The sequence below is a fragment of the Gobio gobio genome (genome assembly GCF_949357685.1).
Source record: "Gobio gobio genome assembly, chromosome: 18".
Taxonomy (NCBI): Eukaryota; Metazoa; Chordata; class Actinopteri; order Cypriniformes; family Gobionidae; genus Gobio; species Gobio gobio.
In genome coordinates, this window is record NC_137111.1 from 22,101,100 (window position 1) to 22,118,871 (window position 17,772).

General features: G+C 36.2%; 2 protein-coding genes across 6 annotated transcripts in view; both read left to right on the forward strand.

Annotated features, from left to right (window-relative positions):
• actn1 (actinin, alpha 1) overlaps nucleotides 1–8,480 on the forward strand; it is a 39,024-nt gene extending 30,544 nt beyond the window's left edge. For 2 of the 5 annotated variants that reach the window (XM_079842484.1, XM_079842486.1), the window contains 7 exons: nucleotides 348–530; nucleotides 706–840; nucleotides 1,770–1,949; nucleotides 2,036–2,182; nucleotides 3,454–3,534; nucleotides 7,222–7,380; nucleotides 7,460–8,480. In XM_079842484.1, the coding sequence (XP_079698610.1) occupies nucleotides 348–530; nucleotides 706–840; nucleotides 1,770–1,949; nucleotides 2,036–2,182; nucleotides 3,454–3,534; nucleotides 7,222–7,380; nucleotides 7,460–7,618 (1,044 nt within the window). In that variant the 3' untranslated portion in view covers nucleotides 7,619–8,480. Of the gene's footprint in view, nucleotides 1–347; nucleotides 531–705; nucleotides 841–1,769; nucleotides 1,950–2,035; nucleotides 2,183–3,453; nucleotides 3,535–3,778; nucleotides 3,845–7,221; nucleotides 7,381–7,459 lie in introns of all 5 variants that reach the window. The other 3 variants (XM_079842485.1, XM_079842487.1, XM_079842483.1) reach the window with 2 other exon arrangements.
• A 996-nt stretch (nucleotides 8,481–9,476) lies between these two features.
• Nucleotides 9,477–12,879, forward strand: cox16 (cytochrome c oxidase assembly factor COX16). The gene is made up of 4 exons (XM_079842477.1): nucleotides 9,477–9,651; nucleotides 10,225–10,302; nucleotides 10,477–10,545; nucleotides 12,256–12,879. Exons 1-4 carry the CDS (start codon nucleotides 9,589–9,591, stop codon nucleotides 12,367–12,369), a joined length of 324 nt encoding a protein of 107 aa, XP_079698603.1. The 5' UTR covers nucleotides 9,477–9,588; the 3' UTR covers nucleotides 12,370–12,879.
• The last annotated feature ends 4,893 nt before the right edge of the window (nucleotides 12,880–17,772 follow it).

Genomic DNA, 17,772 nt, shown 5'->3' on the forward strand with positions numbered 1-17,772 from the left:
TAAAGTGTTCTGGTGCATTTCATACGAAAGTTGATGTCAAGTCAAATTGAAAAGCTGCAGAGGAGGAATGTTTCAGAAAGTTATAGCACCTCTCTTGTGTGTGTGTGTGTGTGTGTGTGTGTGTGTGTGTGTGTGTGTGTGTGTGTGTGTGTGTGTGTGTGTGTGTGTGTGTGTGTGTGTGTGTGTGTGTGTGTGTGTGTGTGTGTGTGTGTGTGTGTGTGTGTGTGTGTGTGTGTGTGTGTGTGTGTGTGTGTGTGTGTGTGTGTGTGTGTGTGTGTGTGTGTGTGTGTGTGTGTGTGTGTGTGTGTGTGTGTGTGTGTGTGTGTGTGTTTGTGTGTGTGTATCAGGGACTCAGCACAGCCCATGAGCAGTTTAAAGCCACACTGCCTGAGGCAGATAAGGAACGACAGGCCATCCTGGGCATCCATAATGAAATTGCTAAAATTGTTCAGACATACCACGTCAACATGGCCGGCACCAACCCCTACACCACCATCAACCCACAGGAGATCAATGCCAAATGGGATAAGGTTTGAGTTCAATTCTGTTTCAGAAAATACACTTGTGCAGGTAAAACAAAAGGGAATCAGAGTTTTCAGACACATATCTGACATGTATATACATATATGCTTACACATATACGAGAGGCTTAATTCACCTCCACACTTTTTCTCAATCTCCCTCTCTCTCTCTCTCTCCTCTCAGGTCAGGCAGTTAGTACCCCAGAGAGATCAGGCCCTGATCGAAGAACACGCTCGTCAGCAGAATAATGAGAGACTGCGCAGACAGTTTGCTAATCAGGCAAACGTTATTGGGCCCTGGATCCAGACCAAGATGGAGGTGGGACATGAGCTAAATTAACAGAAAATTAATCACATTCTCTTATGGTACTGTCAGAGAACTGAGAAAAGATGTCAAAAAAGTCCCTGGTGAGTAGCTTGGTCACATGTTGATTTACTTACAATACCGTTCAGATTTTTGGGGTTAGGGCGACTTTTGTTTTTTTTAAAGGAAAATAATACTTCTATTCATCGAGGATACATTAAATTGATCAAAAGTGACTATAAAGACATTTATAATATTACAAAAGATTTCAAATAAATGCTGTTCTTTTGAACTTTCTATTCATCAAATAATCCTGAAAAAATGTATCATGGTTTTCACAAAAATATTAAGCAGCACAGCTGTTTTCAACATATGATAATAAGATAATATAAGAAATGTTTCTTGAGCAGCACATTAGAATGATTTCTCAAGGATCATGTGACACTGAAGACTGCTGACAATCAACTTTACCATCACAGGAATAAATTACATTTTAAAATATATTAAAAAAGAAAACAGTTATTTTAAATAGTTTTTACTGTAGTTTTGATCAAATATACAGAGACTTCTTCAAAAACATTACAAAATCTTACCAGTTACAAGCGTTTAACTGCAGTTATTTAATTATTAATATAATTACTTAATAGGATATAAGTTATTATTTGTCAAATAACTATTTGGGGCAAAGTAGCAAAGTAGACACAGGACTTTCTGTGGGATTCTACTCATCCAATCCCTTAATAATTTAAGACATACATTTTAAGATACTTTGTATTTTCCCTGAGATTAACATTTGTAGAAGACAGTGAGATGAAGTCAATCATGGAAACGAATGCATCCAATATTGCTAAATTAATTCTGAAATATCATTTGGGTGGCAGAGATTCAGGAAGAACTGTCGTTGTCCTCTTTTTTAAGAAATTGTTTTAATGTTCTATCTTCAGGAAATTGGCCGAATCTCTATCGAGATGCACGGTACCCTGGAGGATCAGCTGACCCACCTGCGGCAGTATGAAAAGAGCATCGTAAACTACAAACCAAAGATCGACCAGCTAGAGGGAGACCATCAACTAATACAGGAAGCACTTATATTTGACAACAAACACACTAACTACACAATGGAGGTATATACACACAAAAACTCTCAAATGCTAACTTCCAAATCCCCCAGTGCATTTTCATGTTCCTGACAACTCTTTTCTTCCTCTAGCACATCCGTGTAGGTTGGGAGCAGCTCCTCACCACCATCGCTCGCACCATTAACGAGATCGAGAACCAGATTCTGACCCGTGACGCCAAAGGCATCAGCCAGGAACAAATGAATGAGTTCAGAGCCTCGTTCAACCACTTCGACCGAGTCAGTATAACACTGCACAGACCAACACCACAGTTTAACATCATCAAGAGCAGTAGGACGTCCGAGACCGTAACTTGGTCCCTTCATCTGGGTTGTTACCAAATTAATTTTGGGATTTTCCGCTTCGATACTTTGGGTGGTACCTTGCAAATCCAGAGTTTAAGATTTTGATCCCTTTCAGAGGCAGAGCACAAGTTATCATTTGAATTTAATTAATCATGCGCCACATGAAGTTAAATTGGAATGACAGAAAGTAGAATTTACTGAATTGTGATTTAAACAAATTCAGCAGGTAATGGCCTTCTGTGAAATTAATTTTGTTTCAAGCCTTTTTTTTCTTCCAGACAAGACAAACAAAGTTTATCTTGCCAAAATGATTACCTCAATAAGTTAAATTGGGCAAGATAAACTTTGTTAGTCTATAAAAAATGTATTAAAAAAAAAAACAGACTTGCCTTACAGACTTGGAAATGTGAATTTCTTTGAATTTCAATTCATTTTAATTCTACTTCCTTTAATTCAAATTTCAATTCTGTCATGTTTGTTACCTTTACTGATATTCATTGCATTTTAATTTTAAAAGACCTCATTTCAGTTCTAAGTAGAGCACAACCCTGGTACCTTACAGTCCCTGTTTTGCTTAAAGGAACACGCCGACTTTTTGGGACTTTAGCTTATTCAGCGTATCCCCCAGAGTTAGATAGACATGGTCTTATGTAACTCTGGGCGATACGGAGAATAAGCTAAAGTCCCCAAAAGTCGGCGTTTTCCTTTAAATATGTGACTTATCTAAAGCAGTCAAAATGAAAAAGTCAAAAAAAGTTTTGACTTTAATAGAAATGCATTTGTATAATTGACCTGATTTGCATCGAGTGAAATTAAAGTATATGTCACCCACACTTGTCCCAGATTACAGGCTGCCATGCTGAAACCTAACGCTGCACTAAAAACCCACGCAGTGCCACCCAAGACACCTTAACATCGTTTAAACAGCACAACATAGTTAACCAAAGCACAGCAGGCCCAGATTTTGAGAGACACATATCAGATCTGTCCTCACAGTCACTTCCCCCCACTCACAGCACAGTACTGCACAGTTTGACCTAACGTTTGTGCACTTTTTTTGTTCTTTTGTCTTCTCGTTTTTCTCTTCTGCATGGACCCTCTTCCACCCCTCCACATGTCTGCATGACATTCCCTCACCCCTCCCATGTGTGTGCTGCATGTCCACGCTGCTGACCTCTGACCCTGCCCACGGCTCTGACACCCAGGACCACTCGGGCACACTGGGCGCTGAGGAGTTCAAAGCCTGCCTTATCAGTCTGGGCTTCGATATCGGGAACGACGCACAGGTACACACACACCGACACCAGCCTGGGAGTTCTGCCATTAACCACACTCTTTTTGTTTTGTTTTTTTCCTTTCTACTCTCTTTTCTTTTTTTTCTTTTACTCTCTTGTCTTATTTTTTTCCAATTTTCTCTCAACCCTTCTTCTGAAATGACTTCCTTCACCTATATTCCTCCCATCTTCTTCCGCTCTTCATCTTTCTCTCCACTACTACCTGGCTCTGTTTGTCCCTCGTGGGTTCCTGTAGAAGAGAACAGGCATGATGGATGCGGAAGACTTCAGAGCCTGCCTCATCTCCATGGGTTATAATATGGTAAAGCAAGAGAGTTCAAATCTCCATGGGTTGTGATCAGGTTAAACTGAGAGTTTAGGTCACCATGGATACTGAACTGGTAAATCATTTAATCTGAATGTGTTGTAAAATGGATAAATTGATAGTTATAATCCCTCTGGATTAATCTGGTAATACAGATTTTAAATCTAAATGGTATAACCTGGAAAATTATAGATTTATGTTCAGAATATGGTAAAGCAGTTATAATCTCCATGTGTCCTCTGCTAAAGCAGAGTCATAATCTGGTTTAGGGTGGATTTCCTGAACTCTTGGTTAGTTACATAATCTATGTGAAAGTTACTTACTGTAAGTATTTCTTGAAAAGGTAGCATGAACTAGTAAAAGTACATGGATAATCCCTATGGAATATAACTCATTATAAGTAGAAGATATAAGTGGTAAAACAGAGTCTACTACATGGTATACTACATGGGAAAAACTAAGATTTATGATCAACATGGGGTATTCACCTTATTTTTAATATGTAGACTGAAAAGTAGTCTGTTATGCTGCTTGTTGCAAACTGATATAGGTTATCATAATATTTTAAAGGGGTCATGACATGAGAAATCAAATTTGCATTGATCTTTTGACATCTAAGAGGTCCATCTAAACATCCTGCAATTTTCATATCTTAAAACTTCCCCCTCATTATAAACAAAGCATTTATTTACTCAAGCTCCAAAAATGGCTTGTTTTGATATTGGCTGACGTGACGTCACACGGGCAAATACATTTGAATGTGCCTGCCTCCAGAGCAAGACATCAACGAAAAGCTTTATATAATCACACAATAGGCCCCGCCCACAGCATCCAGTCGCTTGTAGGGGAATTGAAGTTAGACCCCATAAAGAGACCAGTATGCTCAAAGAAGTCTTAAGAGTTTGAGAGTTTACTGAAGACAAAGTTCACCACACTTCCATGGGCTGTAGAAAATGAGTAAGAGGCTCTAGCCTCAAACTAACTTAGGATACAGAAATACTAGTATTTACCCTGTTGAAAAACACTGCATACGCTGGTTAGGTATGTTTTGAAGCATGGCAGCTGGTTTGAGCTGGTTCTTAGTTGGTCATGAGCTGGTTTAAGATGATCCTGAGCTGGTTATAAGCTGGTCCTGAGCTGGAGCTAGTTTCTTAGGACCAGCACTTAACCAGCTTAAACCAGCTCATGACCAGATAATGACCAGCTCAAACCAGCTGCTATGCTTCAAAACATACCTAACTAGTTTTTTTAACAGGGTATAGTCATATTTATAATCAGTTGACATCATTTCTACAGGTTCTGATAGGTTAACAGAACAGATAATTCTAGCATCCGAACAGGGTATTCTGTTCTTTATGGAAATTGGGTCATTGGAAGACATTATCTTTGACACACTTTATTCTATTTATGTAAGAAACTTTGGTGTGGGTCACAGGCGAGTCATAAGTTCCGGAACAACTTTTCTGGGATGCTGTTGAAATCATAGTAAGTATCCCTGCAAAGACAATTAGATAAAACAGAGGCAATATCTTTTCCCTTCAAGACTGACTTTTTGTCAGGACTTCACTGGAACAGAACGTGACAACAACATCCACACAGGGCACTGATACAAACTTCTACACATGAATGACCAATGGCGCTTTAAATCCTAAAAGAATTACACATGCTATGCATATGTGTTAGTGGATACATGTATTGCGTTATTGAACTTTCATGACTTTAGACATGATCGTCTTTACATGTTCCTTACCGTTATCACGAGAAGAGCAGAATAAAATGAATAAAAAATAAGTTAAAACTGAAAAATTCTCTTTCTACAAAATATGACTAGGTCAATATGACTTCACGCTTAATGGCTGACATTTGCCTATATTAGATGTGAGCGTTGCATTGTGTCAAAAGCAAATAAACCCATTATAATCACTTACGCTGTCTTCTCTGGAGACAGTATACAGATGCACAACAACAGGACAAATGGAAGAGTGAAAGAACGTTTCCTTTAATTTGTCAAGTTTAAACAGTTCATTTGCATCTCTGTACAGACTTCAGAAGCATCCCAGCATCAGAAAGTGGATGGTTTATTTTAATGGCGTCACGGATCGCATTGAAGGATTATATGTTTGTTCAGAACATTTTGTTTTGTAATCAAGGCACAGTGTAATGGAGAGTTGGCAAAGAACTTTTGTTGAAGGATGAAGCAGCCCATCATAAAAGTGTCTGTTTACTGACAAGCCTTAAAGAAGCCGTTCCTTAAAAATAAATAATTTCAGGTTGAAGAGGTTGAAAATAATTTGGTGAAAAAAACTGTATTAACGTTATAAGTGAACCTCAAGAAACATATTAAAATAATAATAAAAATTCCATGTCATGACCCCTTTAATTTATTATACTCATAAACACATTGGTTTGTAGCGCTAATAGTTTTACAGTTTTTGCAGGAAATCGCTCGCTTCCACATTGAAAAATAAGGAGGATAATATGGTAATAAACTCCATGAATTATCTGGTAATTATGTGGTTAAGAGAAGATTTCCTGAACTCTAGGTTAGTTACATCTATGTGGTGCAGTATTATTTTTATAATATTATAGTATTTATTAATATTTTAAATTAGCTTTTATTTGTATATTTTCATTGTAGTATACATTTTTTGTTATTGTTATTTGTGAATATATATATATTTTTTTCCTACATGGTTTTAATTAATGGTTTTAGATATTGTATTACTTCAAAATACACTTATTTATTTACAATGTTCTTTTGTTTTCTTTTATTTTATTTCAGCTTTATTTTTTTATTTTTTTTATTACCAAAAACTACTTTTTTCTTTTAATACGAAGTATTTCTGGAAGAAGTAGCATGAACTGGTCCAGGAAAAGTCTAGGGATTGTAAATGTGTTAAACTAAATTATAATATAATATAATATATGATAATACAAAAAAGGGATCTGCACACTGTTATTTTCCCTTTATTTAGAAAAGATTAAGAGTGGCATGTTGTCAAGAATAAAGGCTTTAATAAAATAAAATATTTTCTAAATAAAGGGAGAATACCAGTGTGCAGATCCCGTTTTTGTATTATCTGATATGTTTTTGATCTTGCACCTGGCTAAAATGTTTATGTTTAAACTAAATAATCCCAGACAGTTGACATGGGATATAATCTGGAAAAGCAGAGAATTATAATTACATTTCTCACTTCATCTAATAATGCATTAATAGTTATGATTTACATGGATTAGACAGTAAATTAGACTGTTATATATCTAATCTGGTAGAGTTATTAAGAAAGAGTTACTTATCCCTGGAAAAAAAAGTAGCAACTCTTCATATTGTATTCATAGTGATTTTTAAGAAGGATTTTTCTGTCCTGTAGGGAGAGGCGGAGTTTGCCCGCATCATGAGCATTGTGGATCCTAACAGACTGGGACTGGTCACATTCCAGGCCTTCATTGACTTTATGTCTCGCGAGACGGCCGACACAGACACCGCTGATCAGGTCATGGCATCGTTTAAAGTCCTTGCTGGAGACAAGGTACATATACAACGTTCAAAAGACATTTTCCTGTGTTAAAATGTCTAAATGAATAACTAAAATAATAACTCCCATGCAGAACTATATCTTGGCGGATGAGCTGAGGCGTGAGCTCCCCCCTGACCAGGCTGAGTACTGCATCGCCCGCATGACGCCTTACAGCGGCCCTGACGCCATCCCGGGAGCTCTTGACTATATGTCCTTCTCCACCGCCCTCTATGGGGAGAGTGACCTCTGAACCGTGACCCCCGGGTGTGGGGTCAACCTGCCTTCTGATACAAACACACACAAATACGCATATTCATACACACACATAGCTTGCACTCTATGAGAGTAAAAGTGGCTCTTCAGTGCTGATCTAGCACCAACAAGCAGAGCAAGCAGAACTGGTCCCAGATCAGCCAATCAGAGCTGCTTCCATCAGCACCACACAATGATGTTCGGTCATTTTTGTATTCTCCTCTCAGCCCAGGCCTTTCTGTGTGTCATATACGACTTCCTGCTCTTTTTCCAGCTGTGTTCATGAAGTCTGTCTTACCTGTCTTGGGAATTGTGTCACAAAGACGAAGCTTAATGCTGCCTTCACATGCTTTTCAGAAGATCCTACTTCCCACTGAAGATGTGATTTGAGTATGTCGGATTGAAGGAGAGAAAACGAAAACAGGGCATGAATACTCTTTTCTCTGTGTGAACATACCGTAGTATGCAACAAACGATTACAAAAATACACACTAGCACCTGGTAGGCAGCATCATGTTATCCTTGTGACACTTAATGACCATGTGTTAAATTGATACACTTTTTTACATGCAGTAAATGCTTGTTGATGAGACTTTTTCGATCGTTCTCTTGTGACGGAGAGTCAGATTTCATGAACAGATCTTCCCTTTCTGCTTCCAAGCGCAACATTGAAAAACTCCCTCCCCCCAGAGGAATGTTTTCTGTATTTTTGCTTATAATTTTGTTTGTTTGTTTTTTTTCCTCTTCATAAAGGAATAAAGTTGACATATTTTATTATACAGAACAAAAAAAGGTATTTTTCTTCACCTTATTAGAAAACTTAAAAAAATTATGACAATTTAAATAAAGAAACAACCACAATTGTGTGTGTTTGTGTTTTTTAATTGCTTGTATGAAGGAGAAATGTGTTCTATGAACTTAAGATGATGCGTTGTTTTAATGTAAAACGCAAAGACAACAATTGGGCATATAATTTTTTTAAACTGTCATTTTGACAAATTAATTTATTCATTAGCATGCTTACTCAACTCAGTAATTAAATTTGCTGTGAAGAGCCCATGATAATGCTTGATGAGCAGTTTTCTTTCCCTGTGACATTTCTTATTTAAACAAGAATTTGTGGCAGCATGGACAAAATTTGTATACTTTCAGATAATCAACATAATTTGATTAACTTTTGATAAAGTACATTCATTAAAGAAATGGTGTGCCCTCTCAGTACGTCATGTGGTTTATGGTTCACAGAACATTAAAATATAATGTTCCCATAATACTTGGAAAATAGAAGAATTCCCTTACGTTTTTAAGAAAAGAAAGAAAGAACTGGACGTTGCGAGAACGTTTAAATAATAACGTTTTCGTTACTTAATAAGAACGTTAGAAAAACGTAGAACATTTAGAAAAGTATTTTAGAAAGAACATTTTAAAGCTTGATTGTTGGCGTTGTCACTCGTGTGTTCTTTGACCTGTGACATACTGACAAATATCATGAAGATAATTTAGTTTTTCATTTTAAATTAAATTACATGACTATGAAAAAAATATACATTTATTTTAACTGCTTCGAATCTGACAGCTTAAGCCTTAAACTATGGACTGCATTTTGAGAGTATCAGCATACAGATTGCCTCAGAGCTAACAAACATTGATTAAAAGCCACAAACTCTTATTCTGCTTTCATGAGGCATGAATTCTTGCTTATTTTATTTCGAATTTTTGATTTCCATGACAGCTAAACCGGATTAGACACTTTCAACTGTAATTATTCACATTTTATGCCCTCGTTTTTAAAGTGGAACCCATTACTCATTTTCTTAGTTTTACACGGACGGAATATGAGGCTTGCACGACACCGCCTCAAGGATTGTGGGTTTACATGGCTGCGCCCGGTAAAGCCATGTTGAAATATATCCTTCTGACTTTATTCTGACTAATATGAAACTGTGAAATGACGTACATGAACTAAACATGTGGAATCAAGTTCGAAAACTGCGAAGTAACAAAACCGTAAAATATGGGATCCCGATGCTGGTGAGCGTTTAAATGTAGCTTCATGCTGGATGACCTGTTATTATTAAATTAATTATAGTCTTTATAGTTATGTTTTAAATATTTGTGTATGACATAAACTTTAGTAATTATTAGACTGAGATCATGGTTTAAATACTAGGCCTAATTTAGCGGTTGATTAATTGACCGTCAAAGCAAAGGTTATATTTGAATGTTTTGTGTGATGCAATTTTTGTGCAATATTAGTCTTATTTGATGGTTTTGTACGTTTTACTTAGGTTTTTAGTTAAAGGTTTTATAAGAGAGTACTGTGAGGTAGTAAAATGAAAATGTAAATAAATGCATTACTGTCTAAAAAACAATAAGTAAAATAAATAAAAAATACAGGAATATTCTCAGATAAATCAGTTCTAGGTTTCATATTTTGACAAGTATTCTGGGATTTTTTTTTCATTGTTGATATTGATATCAATATTTTTAAAATATATTTAACTCTTAACAGTGTTGAACATAATGATGCAGACTGTAGATAATGATTCAGACCGGTACTCATATTTCTACTCATATTTAATGTTTGTATAATGTTTTCTGAAGCTTCTGGTTGTGGGAGGGTCGTTTGGATTGAGAGAATTCACTCAGATTAGGTACGATGCGCAGAAGATCAAAAGGAAGGTATGTGAAATTGAACAGACTAAAATATAGCATCTGAAATACAATCTCTCCATCTTCAGGTCAATTGCCAAACAGACAGAACTGATTTCTGCTGTTCAAAACAATCTCTTAACATGTCGTTATTATTATACTTCTTTCATGTTATCTTTTTTTTGTGTGGCATGTTTGTTTTAGCTGGACCCCACACTGGAAGCCCGGGTGAACACTCAAAAACAGTCTGTCATCCTTGAGGAAGAGTATGAGGTATTGAGAGAGATCGTGTACACTAATGTTTTATAGTGCTATAATGTTTTGAAGAGCCATCTGCTGTTTTGTTGCCTGCAGCATGGACGTTATGTTTACTCGGTTGTGAGTTTGTGGTAGCCTAATGGTTAAACATCTGGCTTGTTAAATGCAATGGGTGCAGGTTTGGATCTGACACAGAGCGACTCCGGAATTGTAAGCACAATTTAGTCACATGACACACGACACTAGGTTGCTCCAGCTATAAGTGTGCTATAAGTTATTTTGGACGGAAAGTGTCTACTCTAGTTAGCTGTTTAGTCCCAACTAAGTGCACTAGATGGCACTTGGTTCATTTAGCATCTCCATTTCAGGCTGTGGGTGGTTGTGGCTGTCCACAGCGCTGCAAAAACAGTCATTATAATGCAATGGTGATTCTCTCAGACTTTTAAACTTTATTTTTAGCCCCAGAGCCATTATAAGAAGTTGCAATGCCATTAAATTTGACCTTCTGCTAGCAGGCGAGTAGTAGAAGAAGAGCGCCCTCAAGTGGAACCATGGAAGTTTAGTTATTATAAGGCACTTCACAGCTCTTCATCAGATGATAAATGTGTCATCCTAAGTATTTTATAATAGATTTTACATTGACCCACCATGAATCATTTAAAACAAACAAACGCTCAGTTTCAACTGATTTGACTCTTCTTTAGTAACTAAATACAGTACCGATCAAAAGTTTTGGGTCATGAAGATTTGATTCAGCAAATGTGCATTAAAAGAGCACTAAAACAGTAAAGACATTTATAGTGTTGCAAAAGATTTGAAATAAATGTTGTTCTTTTGAGCTTTCTATTCATCAAAAAATCCTGAAAACAAAAATCAACATTGACAATAAGAAATGTTTTTTGAGCATATTAGAATGATTTTTGAAGGATCATGTGACACTGAAGAATGCAGTAATGAAGCTCTGCCATCACAAGAATAAATTGCATTTTAAAATATATTATAATAGAAAACATTTGTTTTAAAATGTAATAATATTTCACATTAATACTATTTTTACTGTATTTTTGATCAATTAAAAGCAGCCTTGGTGAGCGTAATGGACTATTTTTTTATGGATATTTTTATTTGTACTGTAGCATTCAGGCTATTTATTAATTTAGCAACGAGAAGTTTAAAGCTACACTGTGTGATATTTTCCCCCATCTAGCGGTGAAAAGGTATATGACCATCCAGTGAATATTAGTTTCTCTTCCTCTCAATTCTGATTTCGTTTTAACTCCTACGATGGCCGATTTAGTCCAAGATTAATATGGCTTCTAGTTCGACCGCGTCCACATTCGACACGGTGCCATCGATTGTTAAAACGCGAAAGGCGAAGCTTGAATTCACGGGTATGTCCCTCTTTGGCTAATGTACTTTCAAGATGGAGGGGCAACATGGCGACCCGCATTCGAACCCCTCACCCGTATGTATTTTCAATGGCATATTATAAACTTCCGAGAATACTTTATTACTAGAAAGAAGTAAATATACATTAATGAGCACATATATTTTTGAAAGAACTAAGTGTTTTTAGCTAAGAATAAACTAAAAAAAGTTACACAGTGTAGCTTTAATGCATTTTGCATTTATTCTTGGCTTCTGATTGCCTTTAGCATGATTTGTGCTTTGTGCATTTGATTTGTGGCTATGGTAAAAAAAAAGTGTACTCTTTTGCTGCTGCAGAAATTGAAAGAAATGGACTTGGGTGGATGGACGAACATTCGAGGTCCTCGTCCCTGGGAGGATTCCAAGGAGAGCCAGGAGCAGCAGCGAGCACGACTCAATAAAGGCACATAGAACTTTAAAGACTAAACTCCCCCTACTGGGCCAAAGATGTAAGACACTTATAAAAACCAGTGTAGCATACCTTGATTGTCACTGCATAATATATCAATCACTATTATGTTGTTAAATCTAGACCAGAAACTACCAATTTGGATGCTACTGGCATATGTCACTTTTTTTTCTTCTTTTTAAAATATATTCCCTAATACATTTTTATGAATGTGTAGCTGGCTATGTTTGTGTACAGTATGTTCTATGTACAGTGTCTTATTTATGGCATCAGACAAGCTGTAACCAACTATTATGCCATGTGTGTACCTTGTCAGTTCACATTCACAGAAATACATAACTCAAGACCCATTAGTGCGTTTGAGTGATAATACCTCTATGTTAATTCAGTGGTGCAAACAGAATCAGTGGTGCCTGTGCACTGACATGCTTGTTGAGTGGTGTACAGTCTAATGGAAGTAGGCACGAATTACCTTCTGTATAATAAAACGGTGTTTGATTATCACGATTTTTAAAAAAAACTTGCGGTAAATACGGTCCAGAAATAAGCAAAGTTAGCAACAGTCTCACGCATGCGCAGCGTAGGTTTGGTTTTGTTTTAAAACATGATGAAAGTCAGAGTGCTGAGAGAAATTATTTGAAAGAATATATAAATGAATGTGCATTCAAAAAATCTTAACACTTCGGATAATAAGGTAGCGTAGCTGATAAAAAATACCTTTAATTTATGGGGGGGGGGGGGGTTGATTCACATATGAATCGCCAGCCATCACTGAAAAAATCTGATAATAAGCAGACATAGCAACTGTACCAGGGGAACAAATATAAACAATAACTAGTATTACCCATATCCTGTAAAATTAAAATGCAGGAAATGTAATTTTATTATGAAAAAAATAGTTCAATAAAAAATATTTAGATATTGAAGTAAACCATAACGTATGAGAATTTAATTTCCATTATTTTTCCAGTTACATTTTAATTTGAGTTAAAATAATAATAATACAAGTTAAAGTTTAAAACCAAATATGCATACATTGAACCAATAATCGATTTTAATCGAATCGTGAGTCGAAAGCACGTTTGACTGACGTAAAAATAATTTTGAAAGCCAAAACTTTATTTGAACATGTAGTTAGTACATGTTAGTTTAAAATCCTTTGCCATCGTTTTTAATGTTAATATTTCACCCTTCACCTTAAACAATATGATAATGTTCCAATCCACTGGAGCTTTAAAATTCTGATAGCTATTTTACAGGGTTCAACAGTAAGGCTTTCCCCCGCACATTTTCATTGTCCCACCCCTAAAGATGAAACAATTTGTAAATATTTTTTTTTATATATTTTAGTGAATGTTTTGTGTGTGAACTTAAAACAGTTTTTAGCGTTGCGTTTTTATATTTAACATTTTATTTAAATTTTCTTTACAAAAAATGATTGGAAACACTTTATAATAATTTAACCCATTATAACATTATTTAATATATTAACTCACAATTAAATTGACAATGAGCAATACATTTCTTACCAACATTAGTTAATAAAAACAAAATTGTTCCTTGTTAGACCATGTCAGCGCAGGTACATTAAATAATATTAACGGATACAACTTTTGTTTTTAGTAATGTATTAGTATATGTTGAAATTAACATTAACTGTGATTAATACATTAATACATAATGTATTTTTCATTTTTGTTCGTTAACTTATCTAATGTTAACAAGTGGGACATTATTGTAAAGTGTTATCTAATTTTTTTTTTTTTTTCTATATTTCTTTGTGAAAAGAAAATGGATGTGTAAGATCAATGAATGCAAGATTTCAGTGGCATTGCTGAACTATAGCCTAAAAGGACCAGTGACTGTTGACCACTGTTCTGTCAACTGGCCCAAAAATCTCTCACACTGGCCCAAGTTGTTGAGATGTGTTTGCAATTTATATTATAATTTGTGACCCTGGACCACAAAACCAGTCATAAGTCTCACAGGTGTATTTGTGGCAATAGCCAACAATACAGTGTATGGGTCAAAATGATCGATTTTTCTTTTATGCCAAAAATCATTAGGATATTAAGTCAAGATCATGTTCCATGAAGATATTTAGTAAATATGTCAAAAATGTATTATTATTAATAATATGCATTGCTAAGGACTTCATTTGGACAACTTTAAAGGCGATTTTCTCAATATTTCAATTTTTTTTTTTTTTTTTTGCACCCTCAGATTCCAGAATAGTTGTATTTCGGCCAAATATTGTCATATCCTAACAAACCATACATCAATGGAAAGCTTATTTATTCAGCATTCAGATGTATATATATATATTTTTTTAATTAGGCCTATGTCATTTTATAATTCAGTATGGCATAAACGCATCAGTGAGATGCTACAGGGCATGCTGAAGCGCTAATATCTGGGTAAAATATCACCTGCTGCTTTAATCAATGCCTACACCTATGGTTGTGTGATTTAAAAGGTTTAGTCTTCGGGGATACATTGCGTCCAACTGTGAAGCAGCACACGGTCTTGATTCTGTCCTGGAGTGCACGTGTATTTCCGACAGGATCCGGGCACAGGCTGCCGCTCTCAGGCTAATGTTAACGCCAGCACTGACTCATCTGCGTGATGTGAAGCTTTGTTCCGAGGCACATTTTAACAAGCCCCTGCTGACTTTCCTTCCTTTCCCTCGTCACTCTCCTACTGGAAATTCCAGCACTGTCATATCATGTGTTCCGTCACTTTAATTGCTCAAGTGGGAATGATCCTCAGGGGCCGAAGGGAACACGTCAACAAATCTGACTTCAGGAGTCTAGATATCCTCAGGGGGCATTAAAGCCACTCATGTGTCCAGTCCAAGTCAAAACAGAGATGATGAGGAAAGGCTGTAGTATGTTTCAATACACTTTTGAGATGTTTTGGCTGGTCAGGTGAGAAGCAAGAAAACAAGTCAAGTTTTGCTGTAGCAAAAAAAGTCATTTTATTGCAGTAAATTCTTTACAGGACATTCATTTGATGTCTATATCATTTATCATTATTTTATATTAGCCTATATCATTAATTAGAATATTGATTTGTGATATTAATTTACTAATACAATTGAACATTTGTTCTTTATTTTGCACAGTAACCAAGTATTTGCAATGATTTTGTCTTTGAATAAGGTACATGAAGATGTGGCTCTTGATTTTTGTATATTAAACATTTTATGTTAATACTAACATATATACTACGCCGTAAAAAGCGATCAGTTGACTTAACTTAAAAAAGTGATGAAACCTGTTGCCTTAAAATTATTAAGTAAATAAACTTCATGCGTAATTGAAAAAAATAAGTTATGTGGCTTAATTTTTTCAGTTACACATGAAGTTTATTACAAAATCAAGTATTAGTAACAGTCCTGTGTGCTTTCAAAAACCACCTGTATAGATATGCTACAAAAGGAATAACAATAATTTGCTAATTCCAAAACGCCATTTTAGAGCTAGTAACGGAGACTTCAGCCACTGCAGTGTGAGAGAGAAAGAGAGATTAAGCGTGTGTATTACCTCAGTCTGTGCGGTTCTCAATATTGTTCGTCACCAGCATCTACTAATAACGAAACTGTAAGTAAATCTACTCAAGAACAGCGCCATTATTTGAGTTTTTAAGTTGTTAAACTATTTTACTGATAAAATCATCAAAGCAGAGCTTGCAACACGTTTCTGTGCGAGTGTGTGTGCGTTTGAGTGGGACATAACCTCATAAAATGTAATTTTGTAGCAAAAAATGTAGGTTCTTTTGCTGTTTGGCTGTAAGGGCCTTTGAAATAACTTTGAAATAATTTAGCAAAGTGACGTGGAACTGTAATGCGGTCAAGACCTGTCTGGATATACTTGAGTTATTTGCACACCTTAGAATGTTTGTCAACCAATCAGGTTCAAGATTTCAACAGCCCCGTAGTATGGGTAATTCCTGTATGCTATATTATGCAGCGGCAGCATGTCTTACTTGCTTATAGCACTGTTGTGTGCTTTGGCAGTAGCCGGTCCTGCACTAAAATCTTGATGACCCCAAACTTTTGAACAGTGATTATGAGTGTATATACTATTTTGAAGTAACATGCTTAAAGGCAGTCTAATTCAATAGCCAAGTCTAGTGGAAGGTTAGAAGAACAGCTGATATTTGACTAAAGCACCTTTAAAACTTAAAGGTGAACTATGTAAGATTTTTGCAGTAAAATATCCCAAAACCACTAGGCCAGTGTTATATATTTTGTTCAGTTGAGTACTTAGAATATCCCAAATGTTTCCAACTATTTGTAAATGGTGAGAAATTGCTATTTTAACCAAAGAACCGGGACGTGTGAGCTATGCGTTTGAGGGAGTCGCCTGTCGATGGCGTCATATCTGCGTCACCCTCGGTTTCCGGTTTTATTTAGCAGAAAGGCTTTACTCTCTCACTGCAGTGTGAACAAGTGTCATAGCAGCCGCCGAGCGAACGTCATAACTTCCTTTCCAACACACTCAGATATATCTAATACGATAAACAGAGTTGCGTTACCTCATCCTCATGACTGGAAAAGAGGAAGTGGCGCCGGCGACCGTGTCATAATAAAAGTCCCGCCAGCAACTATGCCATAATAACAGTCCTGCTCTTCAATCGCTCCTTTAGCCTTGCTCAGCTCCACAACACTCGGTCCTGCTCTGCTTCAGACTACAGTAATGTTAATAATCGCATCCATGAAAATGATTTCTGCCCGAGTCCTATCCTGACTCTTTTCCACCGGCTGTGAGGTGAAGACCACATGTCACAAGATTCTGCGCTCAAACGTGGCGTCATCAAATTACGCCTTTGTTTTGAACAGGCGACCTCTAGTGGACAGAAAAGTTACATAGTGTAGCTTTAAAGGGGTCAAGAATTGAGAAATCAACTTTCCCTTGAGCTTTTGATATATAAAAGGTCATGGTAATATAAGAATATCCTGTAAGATTAGAGCTGAAAACTTCCTTGTTAGACAAAGAAAAGCTTTTATAGACACCAGGCCCAGACCGCCTACTTCATCACTGCCTGTTTAGCCCCGCCCCCCCGATTCGCACATGTAACATAGGCCTAGTGTTAAACCTTCGAGCTACAAAGCAATAAACATGCCGTTGAGGATTACAAAATATTGTGCAGTGACTGGGTTCAATAGTAATGCAACATGTAAGTAACTGTGTTCATTCTAATGCCTGATCTGAAATGTGATGATTCATGTAGTCAGATGTTCTTTGTCTGTGTCAGTAAATCAGACCAGTGACTAAACATCAACTTGCGTTGTTTCTCTTAGCAGGATGAAAATAATCTGTTATTTAACGGTAATTAAATGAATCAATACTATAACAGTAATTGTAAAAACGAGCTAAAAGTAATACTTTTTCAAATGGTAA

What these genes read in the sequence shown, in the direction of transcription:
- cox16 (XM_079842477.1), top strand. Translation starts at nt 9,589, where the DNA reads ATGTGGAATCAAGTTCGAAAACTGCGAAGTAACAAAACCGTAAAATAT. An exon ending in AATATGGGATCCCGATGCTG is followed by an intron (nt 9,652 to 10,224) that starts GTGAGCGTTTAA and finishes TGTTTTCTGAAG; the next exon opens with CTTCTGGTTGTGGGAGGGTC. An exon ending in TCCTTGAGGAAGAGTATGAG is followed by an intron (nt 10,546 to 12,255) that starts GTATTGAGAGAG and finishes TTGCTGCTGCAG; the next exon opens with AAATTGAAAGAAATGGACTT.